The sequence below is a fragment of the Coregonus clupeaformis genome, chromosome 31, assembly GCF_020615455.1.
Source record: "Coregonus clupeaformis isolate EN_2021a chromosome 31, ASM2061545v1, whole genome shotgun sequence".
NCBI lineage: Eukaryota > Metazoa > Chordata > Actinopteri > Salmoniformes > Salmonidae > Coregonus > Coregonus clupeaformis.
The window spans coordinates 38773185-38797202 of NC_059222.1; the positions used below are offsets into that span (position 1 = coordinate 38773185).

A 24018-nucleotide genomic window follows, 5' to 3' on the forward strand; every position below is an offset into this window, starting at 1 on the left:
ACTGGGACATTTTCAGCTTCCAGGAACTGTTTACAGATCCTTGCGACATGGGGCCGTGCATTATCATGGTGAAACATGAGGTGAAGGCGGTGGATGAATGGCATGGCATCTCTGTGCATTCCAATTGCCATTGATAAAATATAATTGTGTTTGTTGTCTGTAGCTTATGCCTGCCTGCATGCCCATACCATAACCCCACCGCCCCCATGGGGCACTCTGTTCACAACATTGACATCAGCAAACCGCTCGCCCACACGATACAGTCTGTGAAGAGTCCATTTGTAGTATTGCATGATGTCTACTTTGATGCTAATTAGCTTTTTCGAATCTGAGAGTAAATAGAGCCGAATATATTGATAAAAGTCACCTTGTTCTAGAGAGATTTACACGGTTATTAAAAAACGTCACGCCAGTCTAAGCCTACACGAAACACAGCCCTTATTTGAAGTGTTTCTAAAATCCACAATGCATCAAATGAATGGTGAAAAAACGATTGGAACCAATTCTGGGTTTGATCGCTAGGTTTGATGGGTATTATGACTCAAACTGTTGTACTCTGTATGTTGAACATTGTGTGCAGAACATGATGTGCAGTGCGCATGCCCTCAAAGGCAGTGTGTTGATAAAGTTGGGGTTGATAGAAACGGCTGTAATGATGGCGGCTCCCATGTCGTGGAGGAAGCTGGTGTACTGTGTGTACACACCGGCCCTGGCCGGGGTTTTCACCCGAATATCAGACCGATTCTTCCGTACACGGGATCGAAGGCGAGGGTAAGATACGACTGTTGTGGAACTTAAGTGGAGAAGAAAAAGAGAGACAACATTGTTTTTCTTCGTCAGACATAATGACAGCGTTCACATGCCAACCTCTAGCTGGGTATTTCAACTCCACGATGAGGGAAAACTCGGTTAGCCAACCTCTTCTCGTGGCAGTGATGTGTGCGTGCAGCCAGTCTTTACGTACACAATGTTTCCGTGTTCTTTCATAATGTAGGAAAAGGCTATGTTGTCATTTTGATAGCGTGCGTCAGATATTATAGCAACACGTTTTCTGTTGTAATCTGATTGTTGCTTACGAATAGTTTCATAATGTCATTTGATAACATTATGGTCATGGCGAAGGTTACATAATAAACATCAGCGTGCAAGTTAAGTTCAGCCAGCACATGTAAGCGATGTAAAACAAACATCCCCCCTTCCATTTTCTTCCGGTTGCTTAGGCCTACTTTTATCTGTGAATTTCAATTGTCCCCCCATGTGTTGTCAAGTCTCTGTGTAGAGCAGTGCTTCTCAATTATTTTCTGTTACGCCCCCCCTAGGAAGAAGTAAACATTTCGCGCCCCCCAACTCTCCGCCACGACTGTAAATAGTATAATTTGTCTATAAAATTGTTATATGTACACCTCTGCATAACATTGTATCCTTATTAACATTAAAGAAAATAAAAAAGAAATAAATATAGATCAACTTACAACAAAGAATAACTTTATTAACATTGTAACAGAAAATACTTAAAGTGCATCAATTTGCCTGAAATTTAAAAAAAATGCAACCCTTATTTAAACTGTAAACATTTTTTGACCATTTGATACTGAAAAATAAAATAAAATATAATCAATAAATAACAATACATTCAAATTGATCAGCAACATTAACTCAGGAGCACAATATATGAAACACTTTGACCTATAAAACAAAAATGAATAAAACAATTTGAGCTGATTATTATTATTTTTTTTATTTTTTATGAGGAAGTCAGGATTAATGACTACAATGAGCACGTTTTGCAGTGCACAGCTTTTCGAAGCAGGGTTTGAAGCATGATACTGCAACTCTCAGCTCCTGCTCAATGTTTAGCTGGGACCTGTACTTGGTCTTCAGTGCAGCAACAGCAGAGAAGCCAGTCTCACAAAGAGAGGCAGTATCCACTCTTAGCCCTCTGCCCTAAGAGTGGATACTGCCTCTCTACACTCAGCCAGAATTCACTCAGTGTCTGTGATGTGAACCTCAGTCTCAATGTGGAGTCAGACGTGATATCAATGAACTGGTCCTCCTCTGCAGAGCTGAAACCAGTTGGAGCTGGTGCATTGAAATGATCTCTCACCCAGTCATATTGGGAACTGTTTTCAGGGAAGTACTTTTTTAAAGAATCCCATCAGTGATGAAATATGCTCCTTAATATATGGAATCACTGAGGTGGCATCATAGTCAGTAGTGTCAACAAATTCATGCAGGTTCTCGAATGAATCAGTATTTCCCTTCATCAAGTCGCCTGCCCCACATTGCAAGCTTTCGAGTGAAAGAGCTGATCTTGTCTGTGACCTGAGGGAGGTGTTTATCTTTCCCTTGAAGCTGTAGATTTAGTTCATTTAGCTTTCCAAATATGTCACTCAGGTAGGCCAGCTTTGCCAGGAAGTTCTCATCACTACATTTTTCTGCGAGGTCATACTTGTGCTCCTGCTCCGAAAACATTCTTATCTGCTCTCTGAGCTCAAAAACTTGGGACAAGACGTTTTCTCATGACAGCCACCTTGCTTCACTGTGAAACAGCACAGCTTGATGTTCAGCTCCCATCTCCTCACAGATAGCAGAGAAGACTCTTGTTTTTAGTGGTCTGGTCTTTATGAAATTGACTACACCTACAATGTCAGTCATAACCTCACTTAATTCAGAGGAAAGGTGCCTTGATGCCAGTGCTTCTCTGTGTATAACACAGTGTGTCCACTCAGCATTAGGTGAGGCCTTCTTGATGAGTGCCCGAAGTCCTTTTCTCATCCCTGCCATGGTCTGTGCACCATCACTGCAAACACCAATGCAGTTCTCCCACTTTAGCCCATTCTCAGTCAGGAAGTAGTCCAGCATTCTGAATAGCTCTTCAGCTGTGGCTCTGTCTCTGACATATTTACAAAAAAGTAGATCCTCACACGGAGTTTGTCATGTCAAAACGTACATAAACGATAAACAGTCTTTGTTGCTGTCAGTTGCTTCATCGAACTGTAAGGCAAAAAGTTTGTCTTTGAGTTTACCAGCTGTTCTTTAAGATCGTTATCAATGTCATCTATACGTCTGGCGACAGTGTCATTGGACAGAGGGATAGTTTTTATTTTTGCAGCACTTGCGTCATCCAGCATGACAGAGACCATGTCTAATACTGCAGGCAGTATCAACTCCTCTGCTATGGAGTGGGGTTTTCTGCACTGAGCAATTTGGTACGCCACCTTATATGACGCTGTTTACTGAAGTAGCATTCACAAAGCGGGACGATTGTTGGCAATATTCGGCACGTTTTCGCTGAAAAAACTCAAGAGGCTTAGCAGCGTGATTGGGGTGTAATGTCTTTAAGTGACGCCTTAATTTATTTGGCTTCATGCTGTCCGCTGCCAACATTTTTAGACACAGTAAACATACCGGTCTTTCCTCGTCTCCCACCGTAGTCACAGTGAAGCCAAGCGCTACATACGCTTCGTCATATTTCCTCGTCTTAGTTTTCGGGAGACTTCGTCTCATTATCTCCGTCTTTCTTTTCATCCCTGTTAGATATGTTTCCATGGTGTCTCTTAAGGGTTTGTTATCTGCACTTCATATCTCCTGCTCTGTGCTGTGTGCTCTTGTTCGGTGCAAAAAAAAACTACTCCCTGCGGCAAAAAAAAGCATGTTCCCCGGGGTCACACGCGCCCCCCCTGGCATCGCTCCGAGCCCCCCCAGGGGGGCGCGCCCCACTATTTGAGAAGGACTGGTGTAGAGTAACAGTAACTCAGACATTTTCAGAATGAGGAAATCTCTCCCTGGTCTTTTTGTGGTTTCCTGAAAACCTGAAGTTGCAACAACTGCCAGATGTCTGTCTGTCTGTCAGACAGTCTGTCCACACCTGCATAGAGTCACATGCCTCAGTTTCACATCTTTAGTATCTACCATAGAGCGACACACACACACTGAGCTCGGCGACTGACTCTGGCCTAGGCTTAGCTGTGAGTGCCAAGGTCAGTTCTGGAGGTAGCTTTGGGAAAACAATGTAGTCTGTGTTTTGGTTGGACTCCATGAGTTGTGTACCGTTCTGGTGGTCCAACCAATACAGACTACCGACTACTAGTCTGGAGGTTGTCATCCAGAAGGGAGAGATCAACCCCGGACAGTCCAGGCTACTCCTCATCCAGACTAGAGCTGGGTCTCAAATGGCCCCAGTAGTACTCTATAAAGGGAATATGGGGCCATTTGGGACACAACTTTAAGCTTTATCTTCATTCCCATGAGCTGAGGAGGCTATCATCACCTAGAGTAGCTAGGTGATGGGACTAATGGCCGTAGAGACGGAACAGTTTTATCTCAAACATTATCTGTAGATGTAGCTAACTAGCCAGATAGATACACTACATGACCAAAGGTATGTGGACACCTGCTCGTCGAACATCTCATTCCAAAATCATGGGCATTAATATGGAGTTGGTCCACCCTTTGCTGCTATAACAACCTCCACTCTTCTGGGAAGGCTTTCCACTAGATGTTGAAACATTGCTGCGGGGACATTCTTCCATTCAGCCACAAGCAAGAGTGAGGTCTGGCACTGATGTTGGGCGATTAGGCCTGGCTCGCAGTCGGCGTTCCAATTAATCCCAAAGGTGTTCGATGGGGTTGAGGTCAGGGCTCTGTGCAGGCCAGTCAAGTTCTTCCATACCAATCTCGACAAACCATTTCTGTATAGACCTTGTTTTGTGCACGGGGGCATTGTCATGCTGAAACAGGAAAGGGCCTTCCCCAAACTGTTGCCGCAGAGTTGGAAGCACAGAATCATCTAGAATGTCATTGTATGCTGTAGCATTAAGATTTCCCTTCACTGGAACTAAGGGGCCTAGCCCAAACCATGAAAAACAGCCCCAGATCATTATTCCTGCTCCACCAAACTTTACAGTTGGCACTATGCATTGGGGCAGGTAGCGTTCTCCTGGCATCCGCCACACCCAGATTCGTCCGTCGGACTGCCAGATGGTGAAGCGTGATTTGTCACTCCAGAGAACGTGTTTCCACTGCTCCAGAGTCCAATGGCGGCGAGCTTTACACCACTCCAGCCGACGCTTGTTATTGCACATTGTGATCTTAGACTTATGTGCGGCTGCTCGGCCATGGAAACCCATTTCATGAAGCTCCTGACGAACAGTTATTGTGCTGACGTTGCTTCCAGAGGCAGTTTGGAACACTGTAATGAGTGTTGCAACTGAGGACAGACAATTGTTTCCACTTCACAATAACAGCACGTACAGTTGACTGGGGCAGCTCTAGCAGGGCAGAAGTTTGACGAAATGACTTGTTGGAAAGGTGGCATTCTATGATGGTGCCACGTTGAAAGTCACTGAGCACTTCAGTAAGGCCATTCTACTGCCATTGTTTGTCTATGGAGATTGCGTGGCTGTGTGCTCGATTTTATACACCTGTCAGCAACGGGTGTGGCTGAAACAGCCCGAATCTGCTAATTTGAAGGGGTGTCCACATACTTTTGTATATATAGTGTATGTCTTCCCTTCAATTTTCTTCCGGTTGCTTTAGGCCTACTTTTATCTGTGAATTTCCATTTTCCTCCCCTTGTGTTGTCTCTGTGTTGAGTAACAGTAACTCAGAAATTCTCAGAATGAGGACATCTTTTTGTGGTTTCCTGAAAACCTGAAGTTGCAACAACTGCCAGATGTCTGTCTGTCCACACCTGCATATAGTCACGTGCCTCAGTTTCACATCATCTTTAGTAGCTACCGTAGAGCGACTATGAGCTTACAACTTCGAGCTTTATCTTCATCCGAATGTCCTGAGGAGGCTATCATCATCACCTAGACTAGCTAGGCTACATGATCGGACTCATGGCAGTAGAGACAGAACACAGTTTTATCTCAATGGTCATGGCACCTAGAGAGGTTTGGCTACACAGTGTCAGTTCTCCATTTACTTACCTGAGAGACAGAGGAAGGGGAAAGGGTACAGAGGGAGACGCTTGTCTGTATTCAGGGTAATATTCATTATGGCACACCGTACCAAAATGTTTTGAAGTTGAAAATGAGCCTTTTTTATTGGACAAGTTCTGGTAGTCCCTCCCTGTTTGTCTGCTTTCCTCCGTTTGGTGCCTGATAAATACGATGACCCAGATGGGAAATGAAAGACAATGGCCTCCTGACGGTGAGGTAAAGGAGAGTGGGAAGAGAGGAGGATTGTGTTGCCGTAGACTTGGTTGTAATAAGAAACTGTGTGTAAATGGAAGGCACATTATCTAAATTCACCCTCGGGGACTCATAGACAAGGCAGCCACATGTTCTCACAAATGAAATAGCTTGCCTTTACTAAGCTGTCACCGGTACATATTGGCTATGTGTCCCAATACCTAGACTTGTGTTCTAAGTAGTAGGCATTTTTGGTACACTACCGGTCAAATGTTTTAGAACACCTACTCCTTCAAGGGTTTTTCTTTATTTTGACTATTTTCTACATTGTAGAATAATAGTGAAGACATCAAAACTATGAAATAACAGATATGGAATCATGTACTAACCAAAAAAAGGGTTAAACAAATCAAAATATATTTTATATGAGATTCTTCAAATAGCCACCCTTTGCCTTGATGACAGCTTTGCACACTCTTGGCATTCTCTCAACCAGCTTCATGAGGTAGTCACCTGGAATGCATTTCAGTTAACAGGTGTGCCTTCTTAAAAGTTAATTTGTGGAATTTCTTTCCTTAAAGCGTTTGAGCCAATCTGTTGTGTTGTGACCACAAATTACTTGTTTGCTAAGTTCGCCATATTGTACATTGCTCTCCGTTACTCTTTTGTATCGGCATTAGCACAGTATACATGATCCCAATTCTAGCTCCAAGACGGCGGCAATTTGAAAAAACAAAAATGTAGATTGTGCTGATTTACTGGCACATTGAACCATGTTGCGCGCTGTAGTTTAAGAACCCTGTGGATAGCGCTAAAAATAATGACGTCATATCGGAATTCCTCCATCTTTATGCACCTTTAACTTCAACACTTTTTTTTCTTAAAACTGCATTGTTGGTTAAGGGCTTGTAAGCAAGCATTTCACCTGTTGTATTCGACGCAAATACAATTTGATCTGATTAGATGACGCATTCTCAGGATGGATTATATTTGTTGTTTACTGCATTCGTTTTTACTAAACAGCATGTTCTAAATAATATGTAGTACGATTAGTACACAGTATGTTGTTTTAGTAAGTAGTAGACAGATTTCAGACACGGACAGAATCTCAGCTCTCTAAGATATAACATTTTACATTTACATTTACATTTTAGTCATTTAGCAGACGCTCTTATCCAGAGCGACTTACAGTTAGTGAGTGCATAAATTTTTTTCTCATACATGTCCCCCCATGGGAATCGTTTGCCGTTGCAAACGCCATGCTCTACCAACTGAGCTACATCCCTGCCGGCCATTCCCTCCCCTACCCTGGACGACGCTGGGCCAATTGTGCGCCGCCCCATGGGTCTCCCGGTCGCGGCCGGCTACGACAGAGCCTGGATTCGAACCAGGATCTCTAGTGGCACAGCTAGCACTGCGATGCAGTGCCTTAGACCACTGCGCCACTCGGGATAACCTTATGATATTCTCACAGTTCAATGAAAAGTGCGTCTAGTGTATTATTTTAAAAGACCCTGTAATTCCAGTGTACTGACACCCATCCAACCTTTGCCCGGCAGGAAAACAGGTGTCTAGTGTGCCGCTAGGCTGTTGGCCCACCATAATAAAGATGTTCTACTCTATAAGGAAATCCCTGTAGGCTTATACACTACGTCATTGGTTCAAAGCAGCAGTGGAGCCACAGCGCTCTCTCTGTGAATCTGCTGTCTGATGTTTATGTTGAATGTATTGTCTCCCGTGGTTTTGTGGGTGGAGCCCACATGGTAATTCCCTGCCATTGTTCCTGACTCTCAACTCTCTGTGTGCATCCCAAATTACACCCTATTCCCTAAATAGTTTAAAGTTGTATTAGTCGTATGTACAGGATACACATGGTATACACCGTCCAACGAAATGCGTACTTGCAGGTACCTTCTTGACAATGCAACAACAATAATAAATAATAAAAGATCAGAATACGAACAGTAAATGGCTCAGTAGAATAGAATAAAGATTTGAGCATAAGTATAATACAGGAAGGCAAAATGTATCGCCCAATATTTAGACGTTTTGGGGAAGGGGGGGATTGGGGGGCAAGTGTTTAAATTGTGCAGTATATACAGTGAGGGGAAAAAGTATTTGATCCCCTGCTGATTTTGTACGTTTGCCCACTGACAAAGAAATGATCAGTCTATAATTTTAATGGTAGGTTTATTTGAACAGTGAGAGACAGAATAACAACAAAAAAATCCAGAAAAAAGCATGTCAGAAATGTTATAAAATGATTTGCATTTTAATGAGGGAAATAAGTATTTGACCCCCTCTCAATCAGAAAGATTTCTGGCTCCCAGGTGTCTTTTATACAGGTAACGAGCTGAGATTAGGAGCACACTCTTAAAGGAAGTGCTCCTAATCTCAGTTTGTTACCTGTATAAAAGACACCTGTCCACAGAAGCAATCAATCAATCAGATTCCAAACTCTCCACCATGGCCAAGACCAAAGAGCTCTCCAAGGATGTCAGGGACAAGATTGTAGACCTACACAAGGCTGGAATGGGCTACAAGACCATCGCCAAGCAGCTTGGTGAGAAGGTGACAACAGTTGGCGCGATTATTCGCAAATGGAAGAAACACAAGGACTGAAATACTGCAGCGCCCTATAGGTCCCCCTGCTCAAGAAAGCACATATACAGGCCCGTCTGAAGTTTACCAATGAACATCTGAATGATTCAGAGGAGAACTGGGTGAAAGTGTTGTGGTCAGATGAGACCAAAATCGAGCTCTTTGGCATCAACTCAACTCACTGTGTTTGGAGGAGGAGGAATGCTGCCTATGACCCCAAGATCACCATCCCCACCGTCAAACATGGAGGTGGAAACATTATGCTTTGGGGGTGTTTTTCTGTTAAGGGGACAGGACAACTGCACCGCATCAAAGGGACGATGGACAGGGCCATGTACCGTCAAATCTTGGGTGAGAACCTCCTTCCCTAAGCCAGGGCATTGAAAATGGGTCGTGGATGGGTATTCAAGCATAACAATGACCCAAAACACACGACCAAGGCAACAAAGGAGTGGCTCAAGAAGAAGCACATTAAGGTCCTGGAGGGGTCTAGCCAGTCTCCAGACCTTAATCCCATAGTAAATCTGTGGAGGGAGCTGAAGGTTTGAGTTGCCAAACGTCAGCCTCGAAACCTTAATGACTTGGAGAAGATCTGCAAAGAGGAGTGGAACAAAATCCCTCCTGAGATGTGTGCAAACCTGGTGGCCAACTACAAGAAATGTCTGACCTCTGTGATTGCCAGCAAGGGTTTTGCCACCAAGTACTAAGTCATGTTTTGCAGAGGGGTCAAATACTTATTTCCCTCATTAAAATGCAAACCATTTTATAACATTTCTGACATGCGTTTTTCTGGATTTTTTTGTAGTTATTCTGTCTCTCACTGTTCAAATAAACCTACCATTAAAATTATAGACTGATCATGTCTTTGTCAGTGGGCAAACGTACAAAATCAGCAGGGGATCAAATACTTATTTCCCTCACTGTAGCAAAAATAATAAGAGTCTGGTAGCAGTAGTTGTGATTTGTGTAGCGTGTGTGTGTGGATGAGTGTATATCTGAGTGAGTGCATGTGTGCTAAGGTGTGGAGAGTCAGTGCAGGATTTGGCAGCACATCCAACCGGCCTCACAATCGCAGAGCACTTGTAACCACGCCAGCCTAGGACCTCAATTTCCGGCTTCTTCCCCTGCGGGATCGTCTGAGACCAGCCACCCGGACAGCTGATGAAACTGTGGGTTTGCACAACCAAAGAATTCCTGTACAAACTGTTAGAAACCGTCTCAGGGAAGCTCATCTGCTTGGTCTTGAGCTGACTGCAGCTCACCTTCTGTGGCCACTGGCACGCTGGAGAAGTGTGCTCTTCACGGATGAATCCCATTTTCAACTGGCAGACAACGTGTATGGCTCGAGCAGTTTGATGTCACCGTTGTGAACAGAGTGCTCCATGGTGGGGTTATGGTATGGGCAGGCATAAGCTACGGACAACGAACACAATTGCATTTTATCAATGGCCATTTGAATGCACAGAGATGCCGTGACGAGATCCTGAGGCCCATTGTCGTGCCATTCATCCGTCGACATGTTTCTGCATGATAATGCACGGCCCCATGTCGCAAGGATCTGTACACAGTTCCCGGAAGCTGAAAATGTCCCAGTTCTTCCATGGTCTGCATACTCACCAGACATGTCACCCGTTGAGCAGGTTTGGGATGCTCTGGATCTACATGTACGACAGAGTGTTCCAGTTTCCGCCAATATCCAGAAACTTTGCACAGCAATTGAACAGGAGTGGGACAACATTCCACAGGCCACAATCAACAGCCTGATCAACTCTATGTGAAGGAGATGTGTCACGCTGCATGAGGCAAATGGTGGTCACACCAGATACTGACTGGTTTTCTGATCCACGCCCCAATTTTTTTTTTTAAGGTATCTGTTACCAACAGATTATTCCCAGTCATGTGAAATCCATAGATTAGGGCATAATGCATTTGTTTCAATTGACTGATTTCCTTATGTGAACTGTAACTAACAGAAATTGTTGCAAGTTGCGTAATGTTTTTTGTTTAGTGTAGGTTGTTTATCTATAGGAGACAATCCCCACTCTGTTTCTATGAAAGTAATTCCTGTCCATTCTCCCTTTCTCTTCCTCTCCACCCCCCCAAGGTCATCTGTGTTGCTCCTAGCCCCTCTCCTAGCGGAGGCAGATCCCTCTCCCCTTCCTCTTTTCAGATCCCCCGGGTCGACTGGAGCTCAGGGCGCTGATGGCCTCCATGCTCGCTTCCTTTGGATGGCAGAACATGTGCCCGCCTTCAGGGTGCCTGGCACACACATCCACATCCTCACCTCCCCTGACCAGTTTTACCAGGCGATGAAGGTAAGATGTGTGTGAGAGAGGTTGTGGAGCTTTCTCTAAATCATGTGATGTACTAAAGATGGTGTACTAAACATTCCCCAATAACAAAAAATGATGAAAGTAAATAATACATATTTTTTTTGGGGGGGGGAGTTAAAGCCCCTGAAGAAGTCCCCTTGTTTGTTTCCTGTAATACCTGATTAAACTGTAATTTCTTGTGTTCTGTGTTCAGGCTCGAATAAAGACGGCTAAAAGGCGAGTGGTGATGGCCTCGCTGTATCTGGGTACAGGACCCCTGGAACAGGACCTGGTGGACTGTATGCAGGAAGCTCTGGAGCGTTCACAGGAGGGTGACAACTCCGACCTGCAGGTCTCCATTCTATTAGACTACACACGCGGCTCAAGAGGTAGGAGGGGTTGTTTGTATGTGAGAGAGGGAAAATGCCATGTAATTCTTACCAATCTACGTGTGTCTGTGACCTGTGTGTCTAGGTGAGACTAACTCTAGGACCATGTTGCTGCCGTTGCTGCAGCAGTACAGCAGTCGGATGCGTGTGTCTCTGTACCATTCCCCTGACCTGAGAGGGCTGCTCCGGCTCCTGGTCCCACAGCGCTTCAACGAGACCATTGGGGTACAGCACATCAAAGCCTACCTGTTTGACGATGACCTCATCATCAGCGGGTACACGAACACGAACTCGCTCACACACACACCATTGTTGTAGTTGTTGGTGTTTTTCTCATACAGTAGCTGTTGTTGCTTGGTATCCCTCTTTCAACCTTTTACCTCTCTCTCTTCTATCTCTCCCCTCCCTCCGTAGGGCCAACCTGAGTGACTCATACTTCACCAACAGACAGGACCGCTACGTGCTCCTGGAGAACTGTTGGGAGGTGGCCGACTTCTTCTCTGATCTGGTGGGCGCCGTGGGAGACGTGTCGTTACAGCTACAGCCTGACAACTCTGTTAGCATGATGGAAAACATGGTGCACCCCTACAGAGGTAGAAAACACGCGGAAAACACACCAATACATACAGTGCATTCTGAAAGTATTCAGACCCCTTCACTTTTTCCACGTTTTGTTACGTTACAGTTGTCATGACATGACTTTCATTACTCTGATGACTGTTATTTATCGAATCAACTAACTATGTTTAATTGTTACCCGATTTTAAATTAATCATGTAACAATTAACTCATTAGGATTTGGGGCACCACGGAATAAGTTGTTTAAAGAGTTACCATCTCCCGAATTAAACTCTAAAGGCTCTAAATCATAACCTCTTATGTCATGTGAATTTCTATTTCTAATTCAACCTAAGCTTGAATCATTACCAGAGGTTGTAAGGCTCTGGTTTTAATCATCAATGATTCAAGGTCCACAACTCACAAGTCTTATCTGTATTTTTATTCATGGAGAGAGCTCTGGGGCCAAAGACCCAAACATACGATTTTATACCTCCTGGACTTGACTCCTCCCACCTTTGTACCGCCCCCTCTGTTAGTGGGTTGACACTACATGATAATTCTAACATTTATACTGTATTTGGGGTAAAATCCTTTAGTCATTATTCTTAAAATCCAAATTAATCTAACATCTTATCATATCATCATTATGAACAGTCATAACCACCTTGGATCTGCAAAAACCCCAGCCTTACTCATTATTCAGTACTACACCAATTTGTTTAATTATTGATTTACTAGCTAGCTAAATAATAACACAGAATAAACATACACACTTCATACATGAGAAAAAGTCCCTAGCGGACTAACAACAACATGACTGCTTGTTTACCAAAAGAGGGAGGGGTAGAGAGAGAGAAAGAGACACTTACCGTTGATACATTTGGAAACTACCTTCACAGTAATCATAATACTTTGCACATGAACCACTACCGCCCATTTGGAGTAAGAAATCATGAATGTATTTACGTGTTAATGCCTTCGTTCGCCATTTATCTCTGTCGACACCAAGCCTTCTTGGAAAGGGTTTGGCTGTGTCTCCTCGCGTGTAAGGCTATGATTGTCCACAATTTTTGCTAATTTATTACAAATAAAAAACAGATATCACATTTACATAAGGATTCAGACCCTTTACTCAGTACTTTGTTGAAACACCTTTGGCAGCGATTACAGCCTCGAGTCTTCTTGGGTATGACGCTACAAGCTTGGCACACCTGTATTTGGGGAGTTTCTCCCATTCTTCTCTGCAGATCCTCTTAAGTTCTGTCAGGTTGTATGGGGAGCGTCACTGCACAGCTGTTTTCAGGTCTCTCCAGAGGTGTTAGATCGGGTTCAAGTCCGGGCTCAGAGACTTGTCCCGAAGCCACTCCTGCGTTGTCTTGGCTGTGTGCTTAAGGTCGTTGTCCTGTTGGAAGGTGAACCTTCGCCCAGGTCTGAGGTCCTGAGCGCTCTGGAGCAGGTTTTCATCAAGGATCTCTCTGTACTTTGCTCCGCTCATCTTTCCCTCGATCCTGACTAGTCTCCCAGTCCCTGCCGCTGGAAAACATCCCCACAGCATGATGCTGCCAACACTATGCTTCACCATAGGGATGGTATTGGCAAGGTGATGAGCGGTGCCTGGTTTCCTCCACACGTGACGCTTGGCATTCAGGCCAAAGAGTTCAATCTTGGTTTCATCAGACCAGAGAATCTTGTTTCTCATGGTTTGAGAGTCCATTAGGTGCCTTTTGGCAAACTCCAAGCGGGCTGTCATGTGCCTTTTACTGAGGAGTGGCTTCCGTCTGGCCACTCTACCATAAAGGCCTGATTGGTGGAGTTCTGCTGAGATGGTTGTCCTTCTGGAAGGTTCTCCCATCTCCACAAAATAACTCTGGCGCTCTGTCAGAGTGACCATCGGGTTCTTGGTCACCTCCCTGACCAAGGCAAGGCTCTTCTCCCTCGATTGCTCAGTTTGGCCAGGCGGCCAGCTCTAGGAAGAGTCTTGGTGGTTCTAAACTTCTTCCATTTAAAAATGGAGGCCACTGTGTTCTTGGGGACCTTCAATGCTGAAGACATTTTTTGGTACCCTTCCCCAGATCTGTGCCTCGACACAATCCTGTCTCGGAGCTCTACGGACAATTCCTTTGACCTCATGGGTTGGTTTTTGCTTTGACATGCACTGTCAACTGTGGGACCTTATATAGACAGATGTGTGCCTTTCCAAATCATGTCCAATCAATTGAATTTACCACAGGTGGACACCAATCAAGTTGTAGAAACATCTCAAGGATGATCAATGGAAACAGGATGCACCTGAGCTAAGGTATTTCTGTTTTTTATTTTTAGTACATTTGCAAAAATGTCTAATAACCTGTTTTCGCTTTGTCATTATGGGGTATTGTGTGTAGATTGCTGAGAATTGATTTTTATTTAATCCATTTTAGAATAAGGCTGTAATGTAACAAAATGTGGAAAAAGTGAAGGGGTCTGAATATTTTCAGAATGTACTGTACATAACACAGAGGTAACACACACACACACACAGTCCCTAGGTGCTTAACTCCTTGCTCAGCTTGGCTTGCAAGTTCTCATAATGTAGTGTAATGCGTTGTTCTTGGAAAGGTCCATGGAATCAGATTAGTTGAAAATGTAGCTTGTTCCAGCTCAGACACACAGTGAAATCAGAGATCTGGCATGTGTGTGAATGAAAGAGAGAGAGAGTCGGGAGAGACGGAGAGGTAGACAGACAGAGAAAAATAGTGTGAGAGAGTGTGTAACCAGAGAACGTTCAGTCAGGATGTTGGGTCGGGTGCTAAATGACATAATGTCTGCAGAACCGGACCACAGTAGTCACGGAAACTAGAAATAGAGCAGTGATGTCACGGAGTTGCTGGTAAACAACAGAGTGGGAACACGCACACACTAATCATTAGTGAATGAAGGTCCCCTGCTGAAAGAGAGCGCAAACATTACAGTAAAAGAACGTCTTTAGAATGAACTCATGCTGAGCTTGCAGGTATCCATCTCTCACTCCTCTTTTCCTCTCTCTCTCTCTCTCTCTCTCTCTCCTCCCTCTCTTTCTCTCTCTCTCTCCTCCCTCTCTTTCTCTCTCTCTCTCCTCCCTCTCTTTCTCTCTCTCTCTCCTCCCTCTCTTTCTCTCTCTGTCCTCCCTCTCTTTCTCTCTCTCTCCTCCCTCTCTTTCTCTCTCTCTCTCTCTCCTCCCTCTCTCTCTCTCTCTCTCTGAGTCACGTCGGTGTGTGGCGCCAGCCGCCAGGCGTAGTCCAGATATTGACCCATAGCCGTAATGCCCAGAACTAAATGACCTATGCCCAGAACTAAATGACCTGCTGTACTTTACACACTCACCTGCTCTACTGTACACATACTGTGTGTGTGTGTGTGAGAGGGAGAGAGAGAGTTTGTGTATGGTTAAAGCTAGAATCGTTAATTGCAAAAATAACAAAGCGAGCACCCCGCCTCTGTTTCATTAAAAAGCTGAGGGATGGGCTTGGAGAAATGTAACCACTCAAATTCACAGACAGAGCTATGGATGCAAGGACTGACCATCCATGATATCAAAATGTATAGTTTTAACCGTGTTTGAGGCTATACATTGTTTGTTTACATTGTTTACAAACATGGGAGTAAAATAAGCTTATATTTAGGGTTCTGATGGGGTATGGCAGTTGAACTAAGCTCATGAGGCATTTATAAGTTATATTCTTCAAGAATTCTAGAAATGGATGTAGCAACTAAGGATTCTAGCTTTAACCAGGTCGGTCTGTTTTCTCTCTTACATCCCTACATTCTTTTGTCACTAGGTAACAGGGATGATTTCTCGGCGTCGGCCCGGCAACACATCATGAAGGTGGTGAGCACGGCTCGTATGCGCCAAGACATCGCCAAATCAGAACATTTGAAGCGGGAGAGCAAGGGCGAAGAAGGGGGAGGGGAGGAGGGAGGGAAGGAGGACACTTGGGTTTTTCCTCTGGTTCAGATGAAACCTCTGGGAATACAGGTGGATGAGCAGATCACACAGGTGGGTACACACACACCAGGACACCACTACACGTGATGCTATCTTGTAAACTTTTATTTGATATTTTTGTGTGTTACTTAAAAATGTGGTGTTTTAGTGAGAGGGCACTACATCTGAACATCTTATTTCCTTGCAGCGTTTGCTGACAGATGCGGGTCCCGGTGCGACTGTGTTTCTGACGTCGGGGTATTTCAACCTGACAAGGGCCTACATGTCGCTGGTTCTGGGGGTGGGCGCCGACTACCGGATTCTCACCGCCTCCCCGGAGGTCAATGGGTTTTTTGGCGCCAAGGGTATTGCCGGGGAGATCCCAGCGGCCTACATCCACATTGCCAGACAGTTCTACAGCAATGTGTGTCAGCTGGGACAGCAGGAGAGAGTTCACCTCCACGAGTACCACAGAGCACACTGGACCTTCCACGCCAAGGGTGGGACACACACACACACACACACACACCCACACACACACACACACACACACACACACACACACACAGAGTACACAAAGTACACACAGAGTGAACACACACACACAATATAATCCTTGGCCTGAGAGATTGATTCTGAATGGTTCTACTCCATTGTGATTAGTTCTGTTTGGCTGTGAGTTCTGACTGGTAGTGAAGTGACGTTCCACGGTCAGACAGTGAGCTGCTGGGAAGCATAGTGTGCATCCTAAACGGCACCCTATTACCTATATCGTGCACTACATTTTTAACAGAGCCCTATGGGCCCAGGTCAAAAGTAGTACACTATGTAGGGATTGGGGAATAGGGTGCCATTTGGAACTCACACATAGTGTCAATTCCACCCTGACAGACAGTGGTACTGTTCTGTGGCTCTGCTGTTCTGTCCCTGTGGTAACCCAGACATGTTGCATGAGAGACAACGTCTTGTCAAGTCATTCACTCTTAGCCCCGAGCCAAGGAAACACACACACACACACACACACACACACACAGTCACTCCTGGGTTTGGATAGACTTTGGGGGTTTCTGTGTGTGTGCTTCAGTGTTTCCTTTATAGTTGTGGGCATGGCCAACGAGAACCAGAATCCCCATTGAAACATGAAACAATGCTCTAAGGAATTATATCTGAACTATTGCCAACCTGCACTTTCCTTTTGCTGATGCATCATTTATAGAATCAAATGGCAATGTGTCCGAAAGAATATTCTAAAGAACTGAAATGTTAGTGATGCATTAGTAGCTAGGTAAATTCTTGTTTTTTCTTCAAAAGACAGATTGAGCCACTGAGAGAGAGAGAGAAGCAGAGAGAGGGAAATGAACACACACAGTGAAGCAGCGTCAGTGGAATGTAATTTCACACGATCGTAGAGGAGTCCCATTTATTAGATAAAGCAGGGCGGGCCGGCCGTTTCCCGTAAGCACAGCACACACTGCAGGAGAGAGAACAGTAGGGGAGAAATTACACACACACACAGCACCCAGCTGGGAGAGAATCAATGACCATTAGAGTAGAGTTGACCCTGACCCCCAGCTGCAGAACAAATCACTGATGTTGGGAAACTGCTCTCCCTTTTTCTCTCTCTCCTCCCTCTACCAATCCCCCTCTCCCCACCTTTTCCCTCATCCCTCTCTCTCTCTCTCTCTCTCTCTCTCTCTCTCTGCAGGGCTGTGGTACTACCTGCGGGGGCAGGTGCGGCCGTGCCTGACTCTGATTGGCTCTCCTAACTTTGGCTACCGCTCGGTGCACCGAGACCTGGAGGCCCAGATCGCCATAGTAACAGAGAACCAGGAATTACAGGCCCACTTGCAGGAAGTAGGTCATTCAAACCAACACAACTTTATTTAAACAGACTTGATGGCTACTATGGCTCTGCTTTATACAGCTCTCAACCAAAAGGCCTGTCTACAAAATTCAACTAATCTGATAGTTCCTGCGATCATGAGCTATGTGAAGCTGGAAGTAATATGCAAAGCAGACAGAGCGAGCAAGCAGGGAAACCTGGGAAATGTGTACTCACATTCACTCACTCTCTCTCTCACACATACACTCACTCACACACTTTTACTCTCACCTACACTCTCTCACACACTCACTCTGTCACTCTCACACTCACTCTTTCACTCTCACACACACACTCACTCTCACACACTCTCACTCACGCACTCTCACACACACACACACACTCACTCTCTCACACACAAACTCACTCTCACTCACTCTCTCTCTCACACACACACACACACACACACATACTCTCACACACACACACACTCACTCTCTCATACACTCTCTCTCACACACACAAACTCATTCACTCTCTCTCACTCACACAATTACACCCTCTTTCTCTCGCTCTCTCTGTAACAGGAGCAGGAGATGTTGTACCAGAGGTCTACAGAGGTGTCCAGCTCTACGTTCCAGCAGCCAGATCGCCATGTCAAGCTGTGGGTGAAACTGGTCACTCCCCTCATCAAGAACTTCTTCTGAGAGAAACAGCCAAACAAAGGTAACACGCACACACACGCCACTCCCTCTGAACGATTGTCTCCTAGTCTCACACAGAAGTAGATGCTTTTTATAGAACGGCAGAACGTGGTTTCTCCAAAATGTCCCTAGCCACTGCTATGTGTACCAGCCCTCAACCCAAATCCCAAACCCAACCTAGCCCGCATCAACCTCAGAAGCTGAACCCAGCTCCCCCTGCTTGAATCCTACTCCTACTCCCCCTCCCCCTCCCACACCTTTATCCACTTTATTCCCCCCTCCTCCTCAATGTCCCGTTTCTCTTAGAGAAACTGTCTGACCCATCTGGCCTTTGACCCCTCAGCTGAGTGCGTCAACATTCTGCAGTCAGCATCTGGACCCATTCAGCTGTGTGTGTGTGAGAGAGAGGAATGTGACGGCCTGTTCCCCTCTCCTCCCTCTAGTTAAATCCCTCTCATCATGTCATTGTGGTGATGATTTGACAGATAGTTAAGAGTAGGCAGTGGGGTCAGAGGCGGCTTAGACGGGGGAGGGTGGCTTATTGTGTGTGTTCTAACAGGGATGTAGACTTGCCTAACAGGACGTTTTTTTATTTTTTTATGTTGACTGTTAATGGGAGTTGTCTCGTCACCACAATATGTCACTCAGTGAGACAAATTGCCATTTAAGTGTCAGTGTGATGGATGGGGCCACGCATTCCTCCTCGTACTCTTAAAACTGGCACCACAAGCATCCAAATACATGAACAAAGATGCTACCTATAGTTTGTTTTTGTTACTGTGTAGTTGTGTACCATCAGTTCTGGTAAATGAATTAATTTCGAAATGGAAATTAAAACACACACTTACAGTGCGCACACACACACTCTCACTGAGCATGTGAGGTGGGATCACAAAAGGTAATTGACCGTTGAATGACCTGGTCCGGGAAACAGGGTTATCTATAGATGGACATCCGTCCTCCCTCCCGCCTCTCAGAAACAGCCATGGTATCCACTGGTGTAACGCAGATTCTCTGGACCCCCCCACAAGGTCACTGTCCATGGTGATGAAATTGCGACATGTCTATGCGGCTGAATGCCTATCGAGTCAATTCTAGGTTTTCTGGGGTGCCAGGGTGGCAATAATGTCATTACTTATTCAGTAATTAAAGTTGGAAATTCAAACATTGCAGATTGTAAAATTATAAATGTTCGATGCAACAGCATACCATTCAGCTACCAATAGATTTTTGTCCTGTATAGGCTATCTGAATCTGCATGACATGAACCATCCTCACGCTCTCTCCCAGCTTGGATAGAAAGTTGTATGTAAAACCAGTCTATTAATGCCAAATAATAGTCAGTCCACCTTCAAACAATAGCTTACTAAGGATTGGACTATTTGCACTGATTGGTGGAGTGGTGCAGAGAGAGTTGTCCTTCTGGAAGGTTCTCCCATCTCCACAGAGGAACTCTAGAGCTCTGTCAGAGTGACCATTGGGTTCTTGGTCACCTCCTTGACCAAGCCCCTTCTCCCCCGATTGCTCAGTTTGGCCGAGCGGCCAGCTCTAGGAAAAGTCTGGTTCCAAACTTCTTCCATTTAAGAATGATGGAGGCCACTGTGTTCTTGGGGACCTTCAATGCTGCAGAAATGTTTTGGTACCCTTCCCCAGATCTGTGCCTCGACACAATCCTGTCTTGGAGCTCTACGTTCAATTCCTTTGACCTCATTGGTTGGTTTTTGCTCTGACATGCACTGTCAACAGTGGGACCTAATATAGACAGGTGTGTGCCTTTCCAAATCATGTCCAATCAATTGAATTTACCACAGGTGGACTCCAATCAAGTTGTGTCCTGAAGTCCTCCTTTTCTGTGTGCACATTTATTCACCATGGCCTGTAGGTTCAGGTTGCGGGCAGACTGTTTTCTATACTGAGTATTGATAACCCAGACAGTCTTTCCTGAGACATTGTGCATTATACAGTATGTCCGTTGCGCCGTATACGATTTAAACTTAGTCTTGAATGATGCATGCCAAGATATTCCAGAGATAAGGGACTGTTGATATTGTAACCATACAACTCAAACACCGGTTTGCCAGTATGAATGAAATCGCAAACCGCCCTCAAAAACTGTTGTCTGCTAAAGATCATGTTTGCATCTGCCAATTTATTGGCTGTCCAGTATCCAGACGACCTGTCCGCAGAGCTTCCTATACAGTTAATCTCTTTCCATAACGTGTTGAGGCCGGCAATTATGGAGAATGTGAGGCGCAATTAAAGATGTTACAGAACTGCTGTATTTGAAGCACAACTCCCTTCTGTCTAGTTTCCCTGATGTTGCTATGGCAATCAAGCTGTTTTTACCATCCCTGTAACTGTCTTTTCTGCGGAGAGATCATTTTCTAAACTAAAACTCATAAAGAACTACCTAAGAAACATTAGGCTCTCTGTATTTTGAACACCTGAGTGAGCTCCACTCATTGCACTGGCTGCGGGGGAGTCCGGTACGCCAGCGCTAGTATCAACACCCTCCCAACTCCATGTGGTCTCACAGGTACACACCCTCCAGCTGCACAGTTTCCCAGAATAAATGTGAAACGTGGTTATATAAGTCGGTTGAAGTAAGTCCTTAGCTGTTATCTGGTGATCTGTCAAAAAAAAAAAAAAAAAAGCTTAGTTCTAACAATAGCTGAGTACACACCCTCCAGCTGCACAGTTTCCCAGAATAAAAGTGAAACGTGGTTATAGAAGTCTGTGGTTGAAGTAAGTACTTAGCTGTTATCTGGCAAAAAAAGAAAGATGGATGTTCTTATCTACAGATGGATGTTCTTATCTACAGATGGATGTTCTTATCTACAGATGGATGTTCTTATCTACAGTACGCCTATTGTTACACTGTACTGACAACAGGCTGGAAGCCCTCCAATACACACCTTACTTTCCCATTCAAAAGGTTATCACTGCGGTTTGTCTGCATGCTTGTATTGTACTGTTTTTTACCTCTGTGTGTCCTAACCATGCTTGTACAGGCTGCCCCCTAGTGGGCCTTCCTAGGAACACTGGGACGGTGAGAAAGCTGTACTGTGATACAGTGGAGTTGTTTCATTATGAAATGGAACACTAGTCACTTTAATAATGTTTACATATCTTGCACTACTCGTCTCATATGTATATACTGCATTCTATTCTATAATATTATACTGTATCTTAGTCCATGCCGCTCTGTCATTGCTTGTCCATATATGTATATATTCTTAAATTCCATTCCTTACTAGATTTGTGTGTATTGGGTATATGTTGTGAAATTGTTAGATATTACTTGTTAGATATTACTGCACTGTCGGAGCTAGAAGCACAAGCATTTCGCTACACCCTCAATAACATCTGCTAAACACGTGTATGTGACAAATACAATTTTATTTGGGATTTGATTTTGATGCCATTTCCAAGCTCAACACATCTTTCTCCCACCTCACTGATGGCTGTGTTCAGCATCACATTCCTCCAATAGACATGGATGACAGAAATCTGTCATTGTCTTTTTATTATTTAAAAAGGTATTTTGGATGACATTTCTCAGTGTTATTGTGTTTCTCTCGCCTCTCTGTTACACGCTGAGCAGGAGGCAGACCGCAGCCAGTACCCACTTGGCAGGCTTCTCCTTGGTCTTGAGGTTGAAGGTCCAGATGAAGGTGGGACCCCTCATGCGGGTCTTGTAGACGGGACACTCGTACACGTTCTTGGTCTCCTGCCGGTCCACTGGTACCGCCTTGATGAAGATCACCGGCATGTTGGGGGTCAGCTCCTTCAGACGAGCGTCCGCTATCACCCCTGTCTGGGTGTCCCAGCGCGCCCCTGCACATACACAACCAGACACATACATACCTACCGTATTGAACTCTAAACATAGAAACATCTGTCATCACTCCAACCCCCATCTCCACATTGAGACTGTATGGTTGTGTATATCTACAGTACTGTACAAACGGACCACTTAGTTACCAATGCCTGAGAAATAGCACTGTTTTTGTCACGGAAACTAGTAAGGTGTTTTCCATGAACTACAAACATTAATATGCTGAGTACATGTTGCCAGCAGGAGGAACGTTAGCCAGGATGTTGTGTACATTCCACAACCTCCCCATTAGTTTTGTATTGACAGAGTAGAATCTGGTACATGATGAGAGTAAAGTGTGTGTGTGTGAAGGTAAATAGACAGGCATGTGAACAGGTGTGGGTCTGAAGGTGAATAGACAGGTGTGTGAACAGGTGTGGGTCTGAAGGTGAATAGACAGGTGTGTGAACAGGTGTGGGTCTGAAGGTGAATAGACAGGTGTGGGTCTGAAGGTGAATAGACAGGCATGTGAACAGGTGTGGGTCTGAAGGTGAATAGACAGGCATGTGAACAGGTGTGGGTCTGAAGGTGAATAGACAGGTGTGTGAACAGGTGTGGGTCTGAAGGTGAATAGACAGGTGTGGGTCTGAAGGTGAATAGACAGGCATGTGAACAGGTGTGGGTCTGAAGGTGAATAGACAGGCATGTGAACAGGTGTGGGTCTGAAGGTGAATAGACAGGCATGTGAACAGGTGTGGGTCTGAAGGTGAATAGACAGGTGTGTGAACAGGTGTGGGTCTGAAGGTGAATAGACAGGTGTGGGTCTGAAGGTGAATAGACAGGCATGTGAACAGGTGTGGGTCTGAAGGTGAATAGACAGGCATGTGAACAGGTGTGGGTCTGAAGGTGAATAGACAGGTGTGGGTCTGAAGGTGAATAGACAGATGTGTGAACAGGTGTGGGTCTGAAGGTGAATAGACAGGTGTGGGTCTGAAGGTGAATAGACAGATGTGTGAACAGGTGTGGGTCTGAAGGTGAATAGACAGGTGTGTGAACAGGTGTGGGTCTGAAGGTGAATAGACAGGTGTGGGTCTGAAGGTGAATAGACAGATGTGTGAACAGGTGTGGGTCTGAAGGTGAATAGACAGGTGTCTGAAGGTGAATAGACAGGTGTCTGAAGGTGAATAGACAGGTGTGGGTCTGAAGGTGAATACACAAACTGTGCGTGTGTGTGAAGGTGACAAGACAGACCGCTGTGTGTGGAGTGTTGAGATCCCTGGAGGAGCCTTAAGGACGGTTGAGAGGAGAACTGATCTAGCAGTGTTTACTACGGTACTCTAAACCAGTGGTTCCCAAACTGTGGGGCGTGCCCCCTAGGGATGTTCCCCAATGCTGGAAGGAGGCCTGAGAGAAAGTTTGGGAAACCCTGCGCTAACCAGCTCATACAGTGAGTCATTCCAGGATCTGAACTGGGCACTCTGTGTGAATGGATGACTATCTTTGTAACCTAAGAGAATTTGATGAGTTTTTTAAAATGATATTAAAGTTTTGACTGCACCTGATGTGTGTTATTGACGGACTTATTCATCTCCAGAAGATGGTGGCTGATGTTTCATGATGCCATTGCTAATGGCAAAAATTGGCGTAAATGTGTTCTACAGTGTATCACTTTGGAGAAATCCAAAGTAGCCATTTGCCTGACTGAATAAACGTATCTATTTTCTAATCGTGG

General features: G+C 45.0%; 2 protein-coding genes and 1 long non-coding RNA gene across 7 annotated transcripts in view; 2 read left to right on the forward strand and 1 right to left on the reverse strand.

The window, feature by feature from the left end:
* Positions 1 to 634: 634 nt before the first annotated feature.
* On the forward strand, positions 635 to 22159 carry LOC121547704 (CDP-diacylglycerol--glycerol-3-phosphate 3-phosphatidyltransferase, mitochondrial). The gene is made up of 10 exons (XM_041859103.1): positions 635 to 771; positions 10843 to 11053; positions 11265 to 11439; positions 11525 to 11714; positions 11854 to 12032; positions 15798 to 16015; positions 16152 to 16443; positions 17649 to 17797; positions 18353 to 18491; positions 22074 to 22159. The coding sequence occupies exons 1-9, from the start codon at positions 653 to 655 to the stop codon at positions 18470 to 18472; spliced, it is 1653 nt and encodes a 550-aa protein (XP_041715037.1). The 5' UTR covers positions 635 to 652; the 3' UTR covers positions 18473 to 18491; positions 22074 to 22159.
* The window catches only part of LOC121547702 (dynein axonemal heavy chain 17), a 122841-nt gene continuing 120672 nt past the window's right edge, over positions 21850 to 24018 (reverse strand). For all 5 annotated transcript variants that reach the window (XM_041859099.2, XM_041859098.2, XM_041859100.2 and 2 more), the window contains one exon: positions 21850 to 22306. In XM_041859099.2, the coding sequence (XP_041715033.2) occupies positions 22059 to 22306 (248 nt within the window). In that variant the 3' untranslated portion in view covers positions 21850 to 22058. The remainder of the gene's footprint in view (positions 22307 to 24018) is intronic.
* Positions 22214 to 24012, forward strand: LOC121547708. Its single transcript, XR_005996541.2, has 2 exons — positions 22214 to 23422; positions 23467 to 24012. It is a non-coding gene; the product is annotated as an uncharacterized LOC121547708 (long non-coding RNA).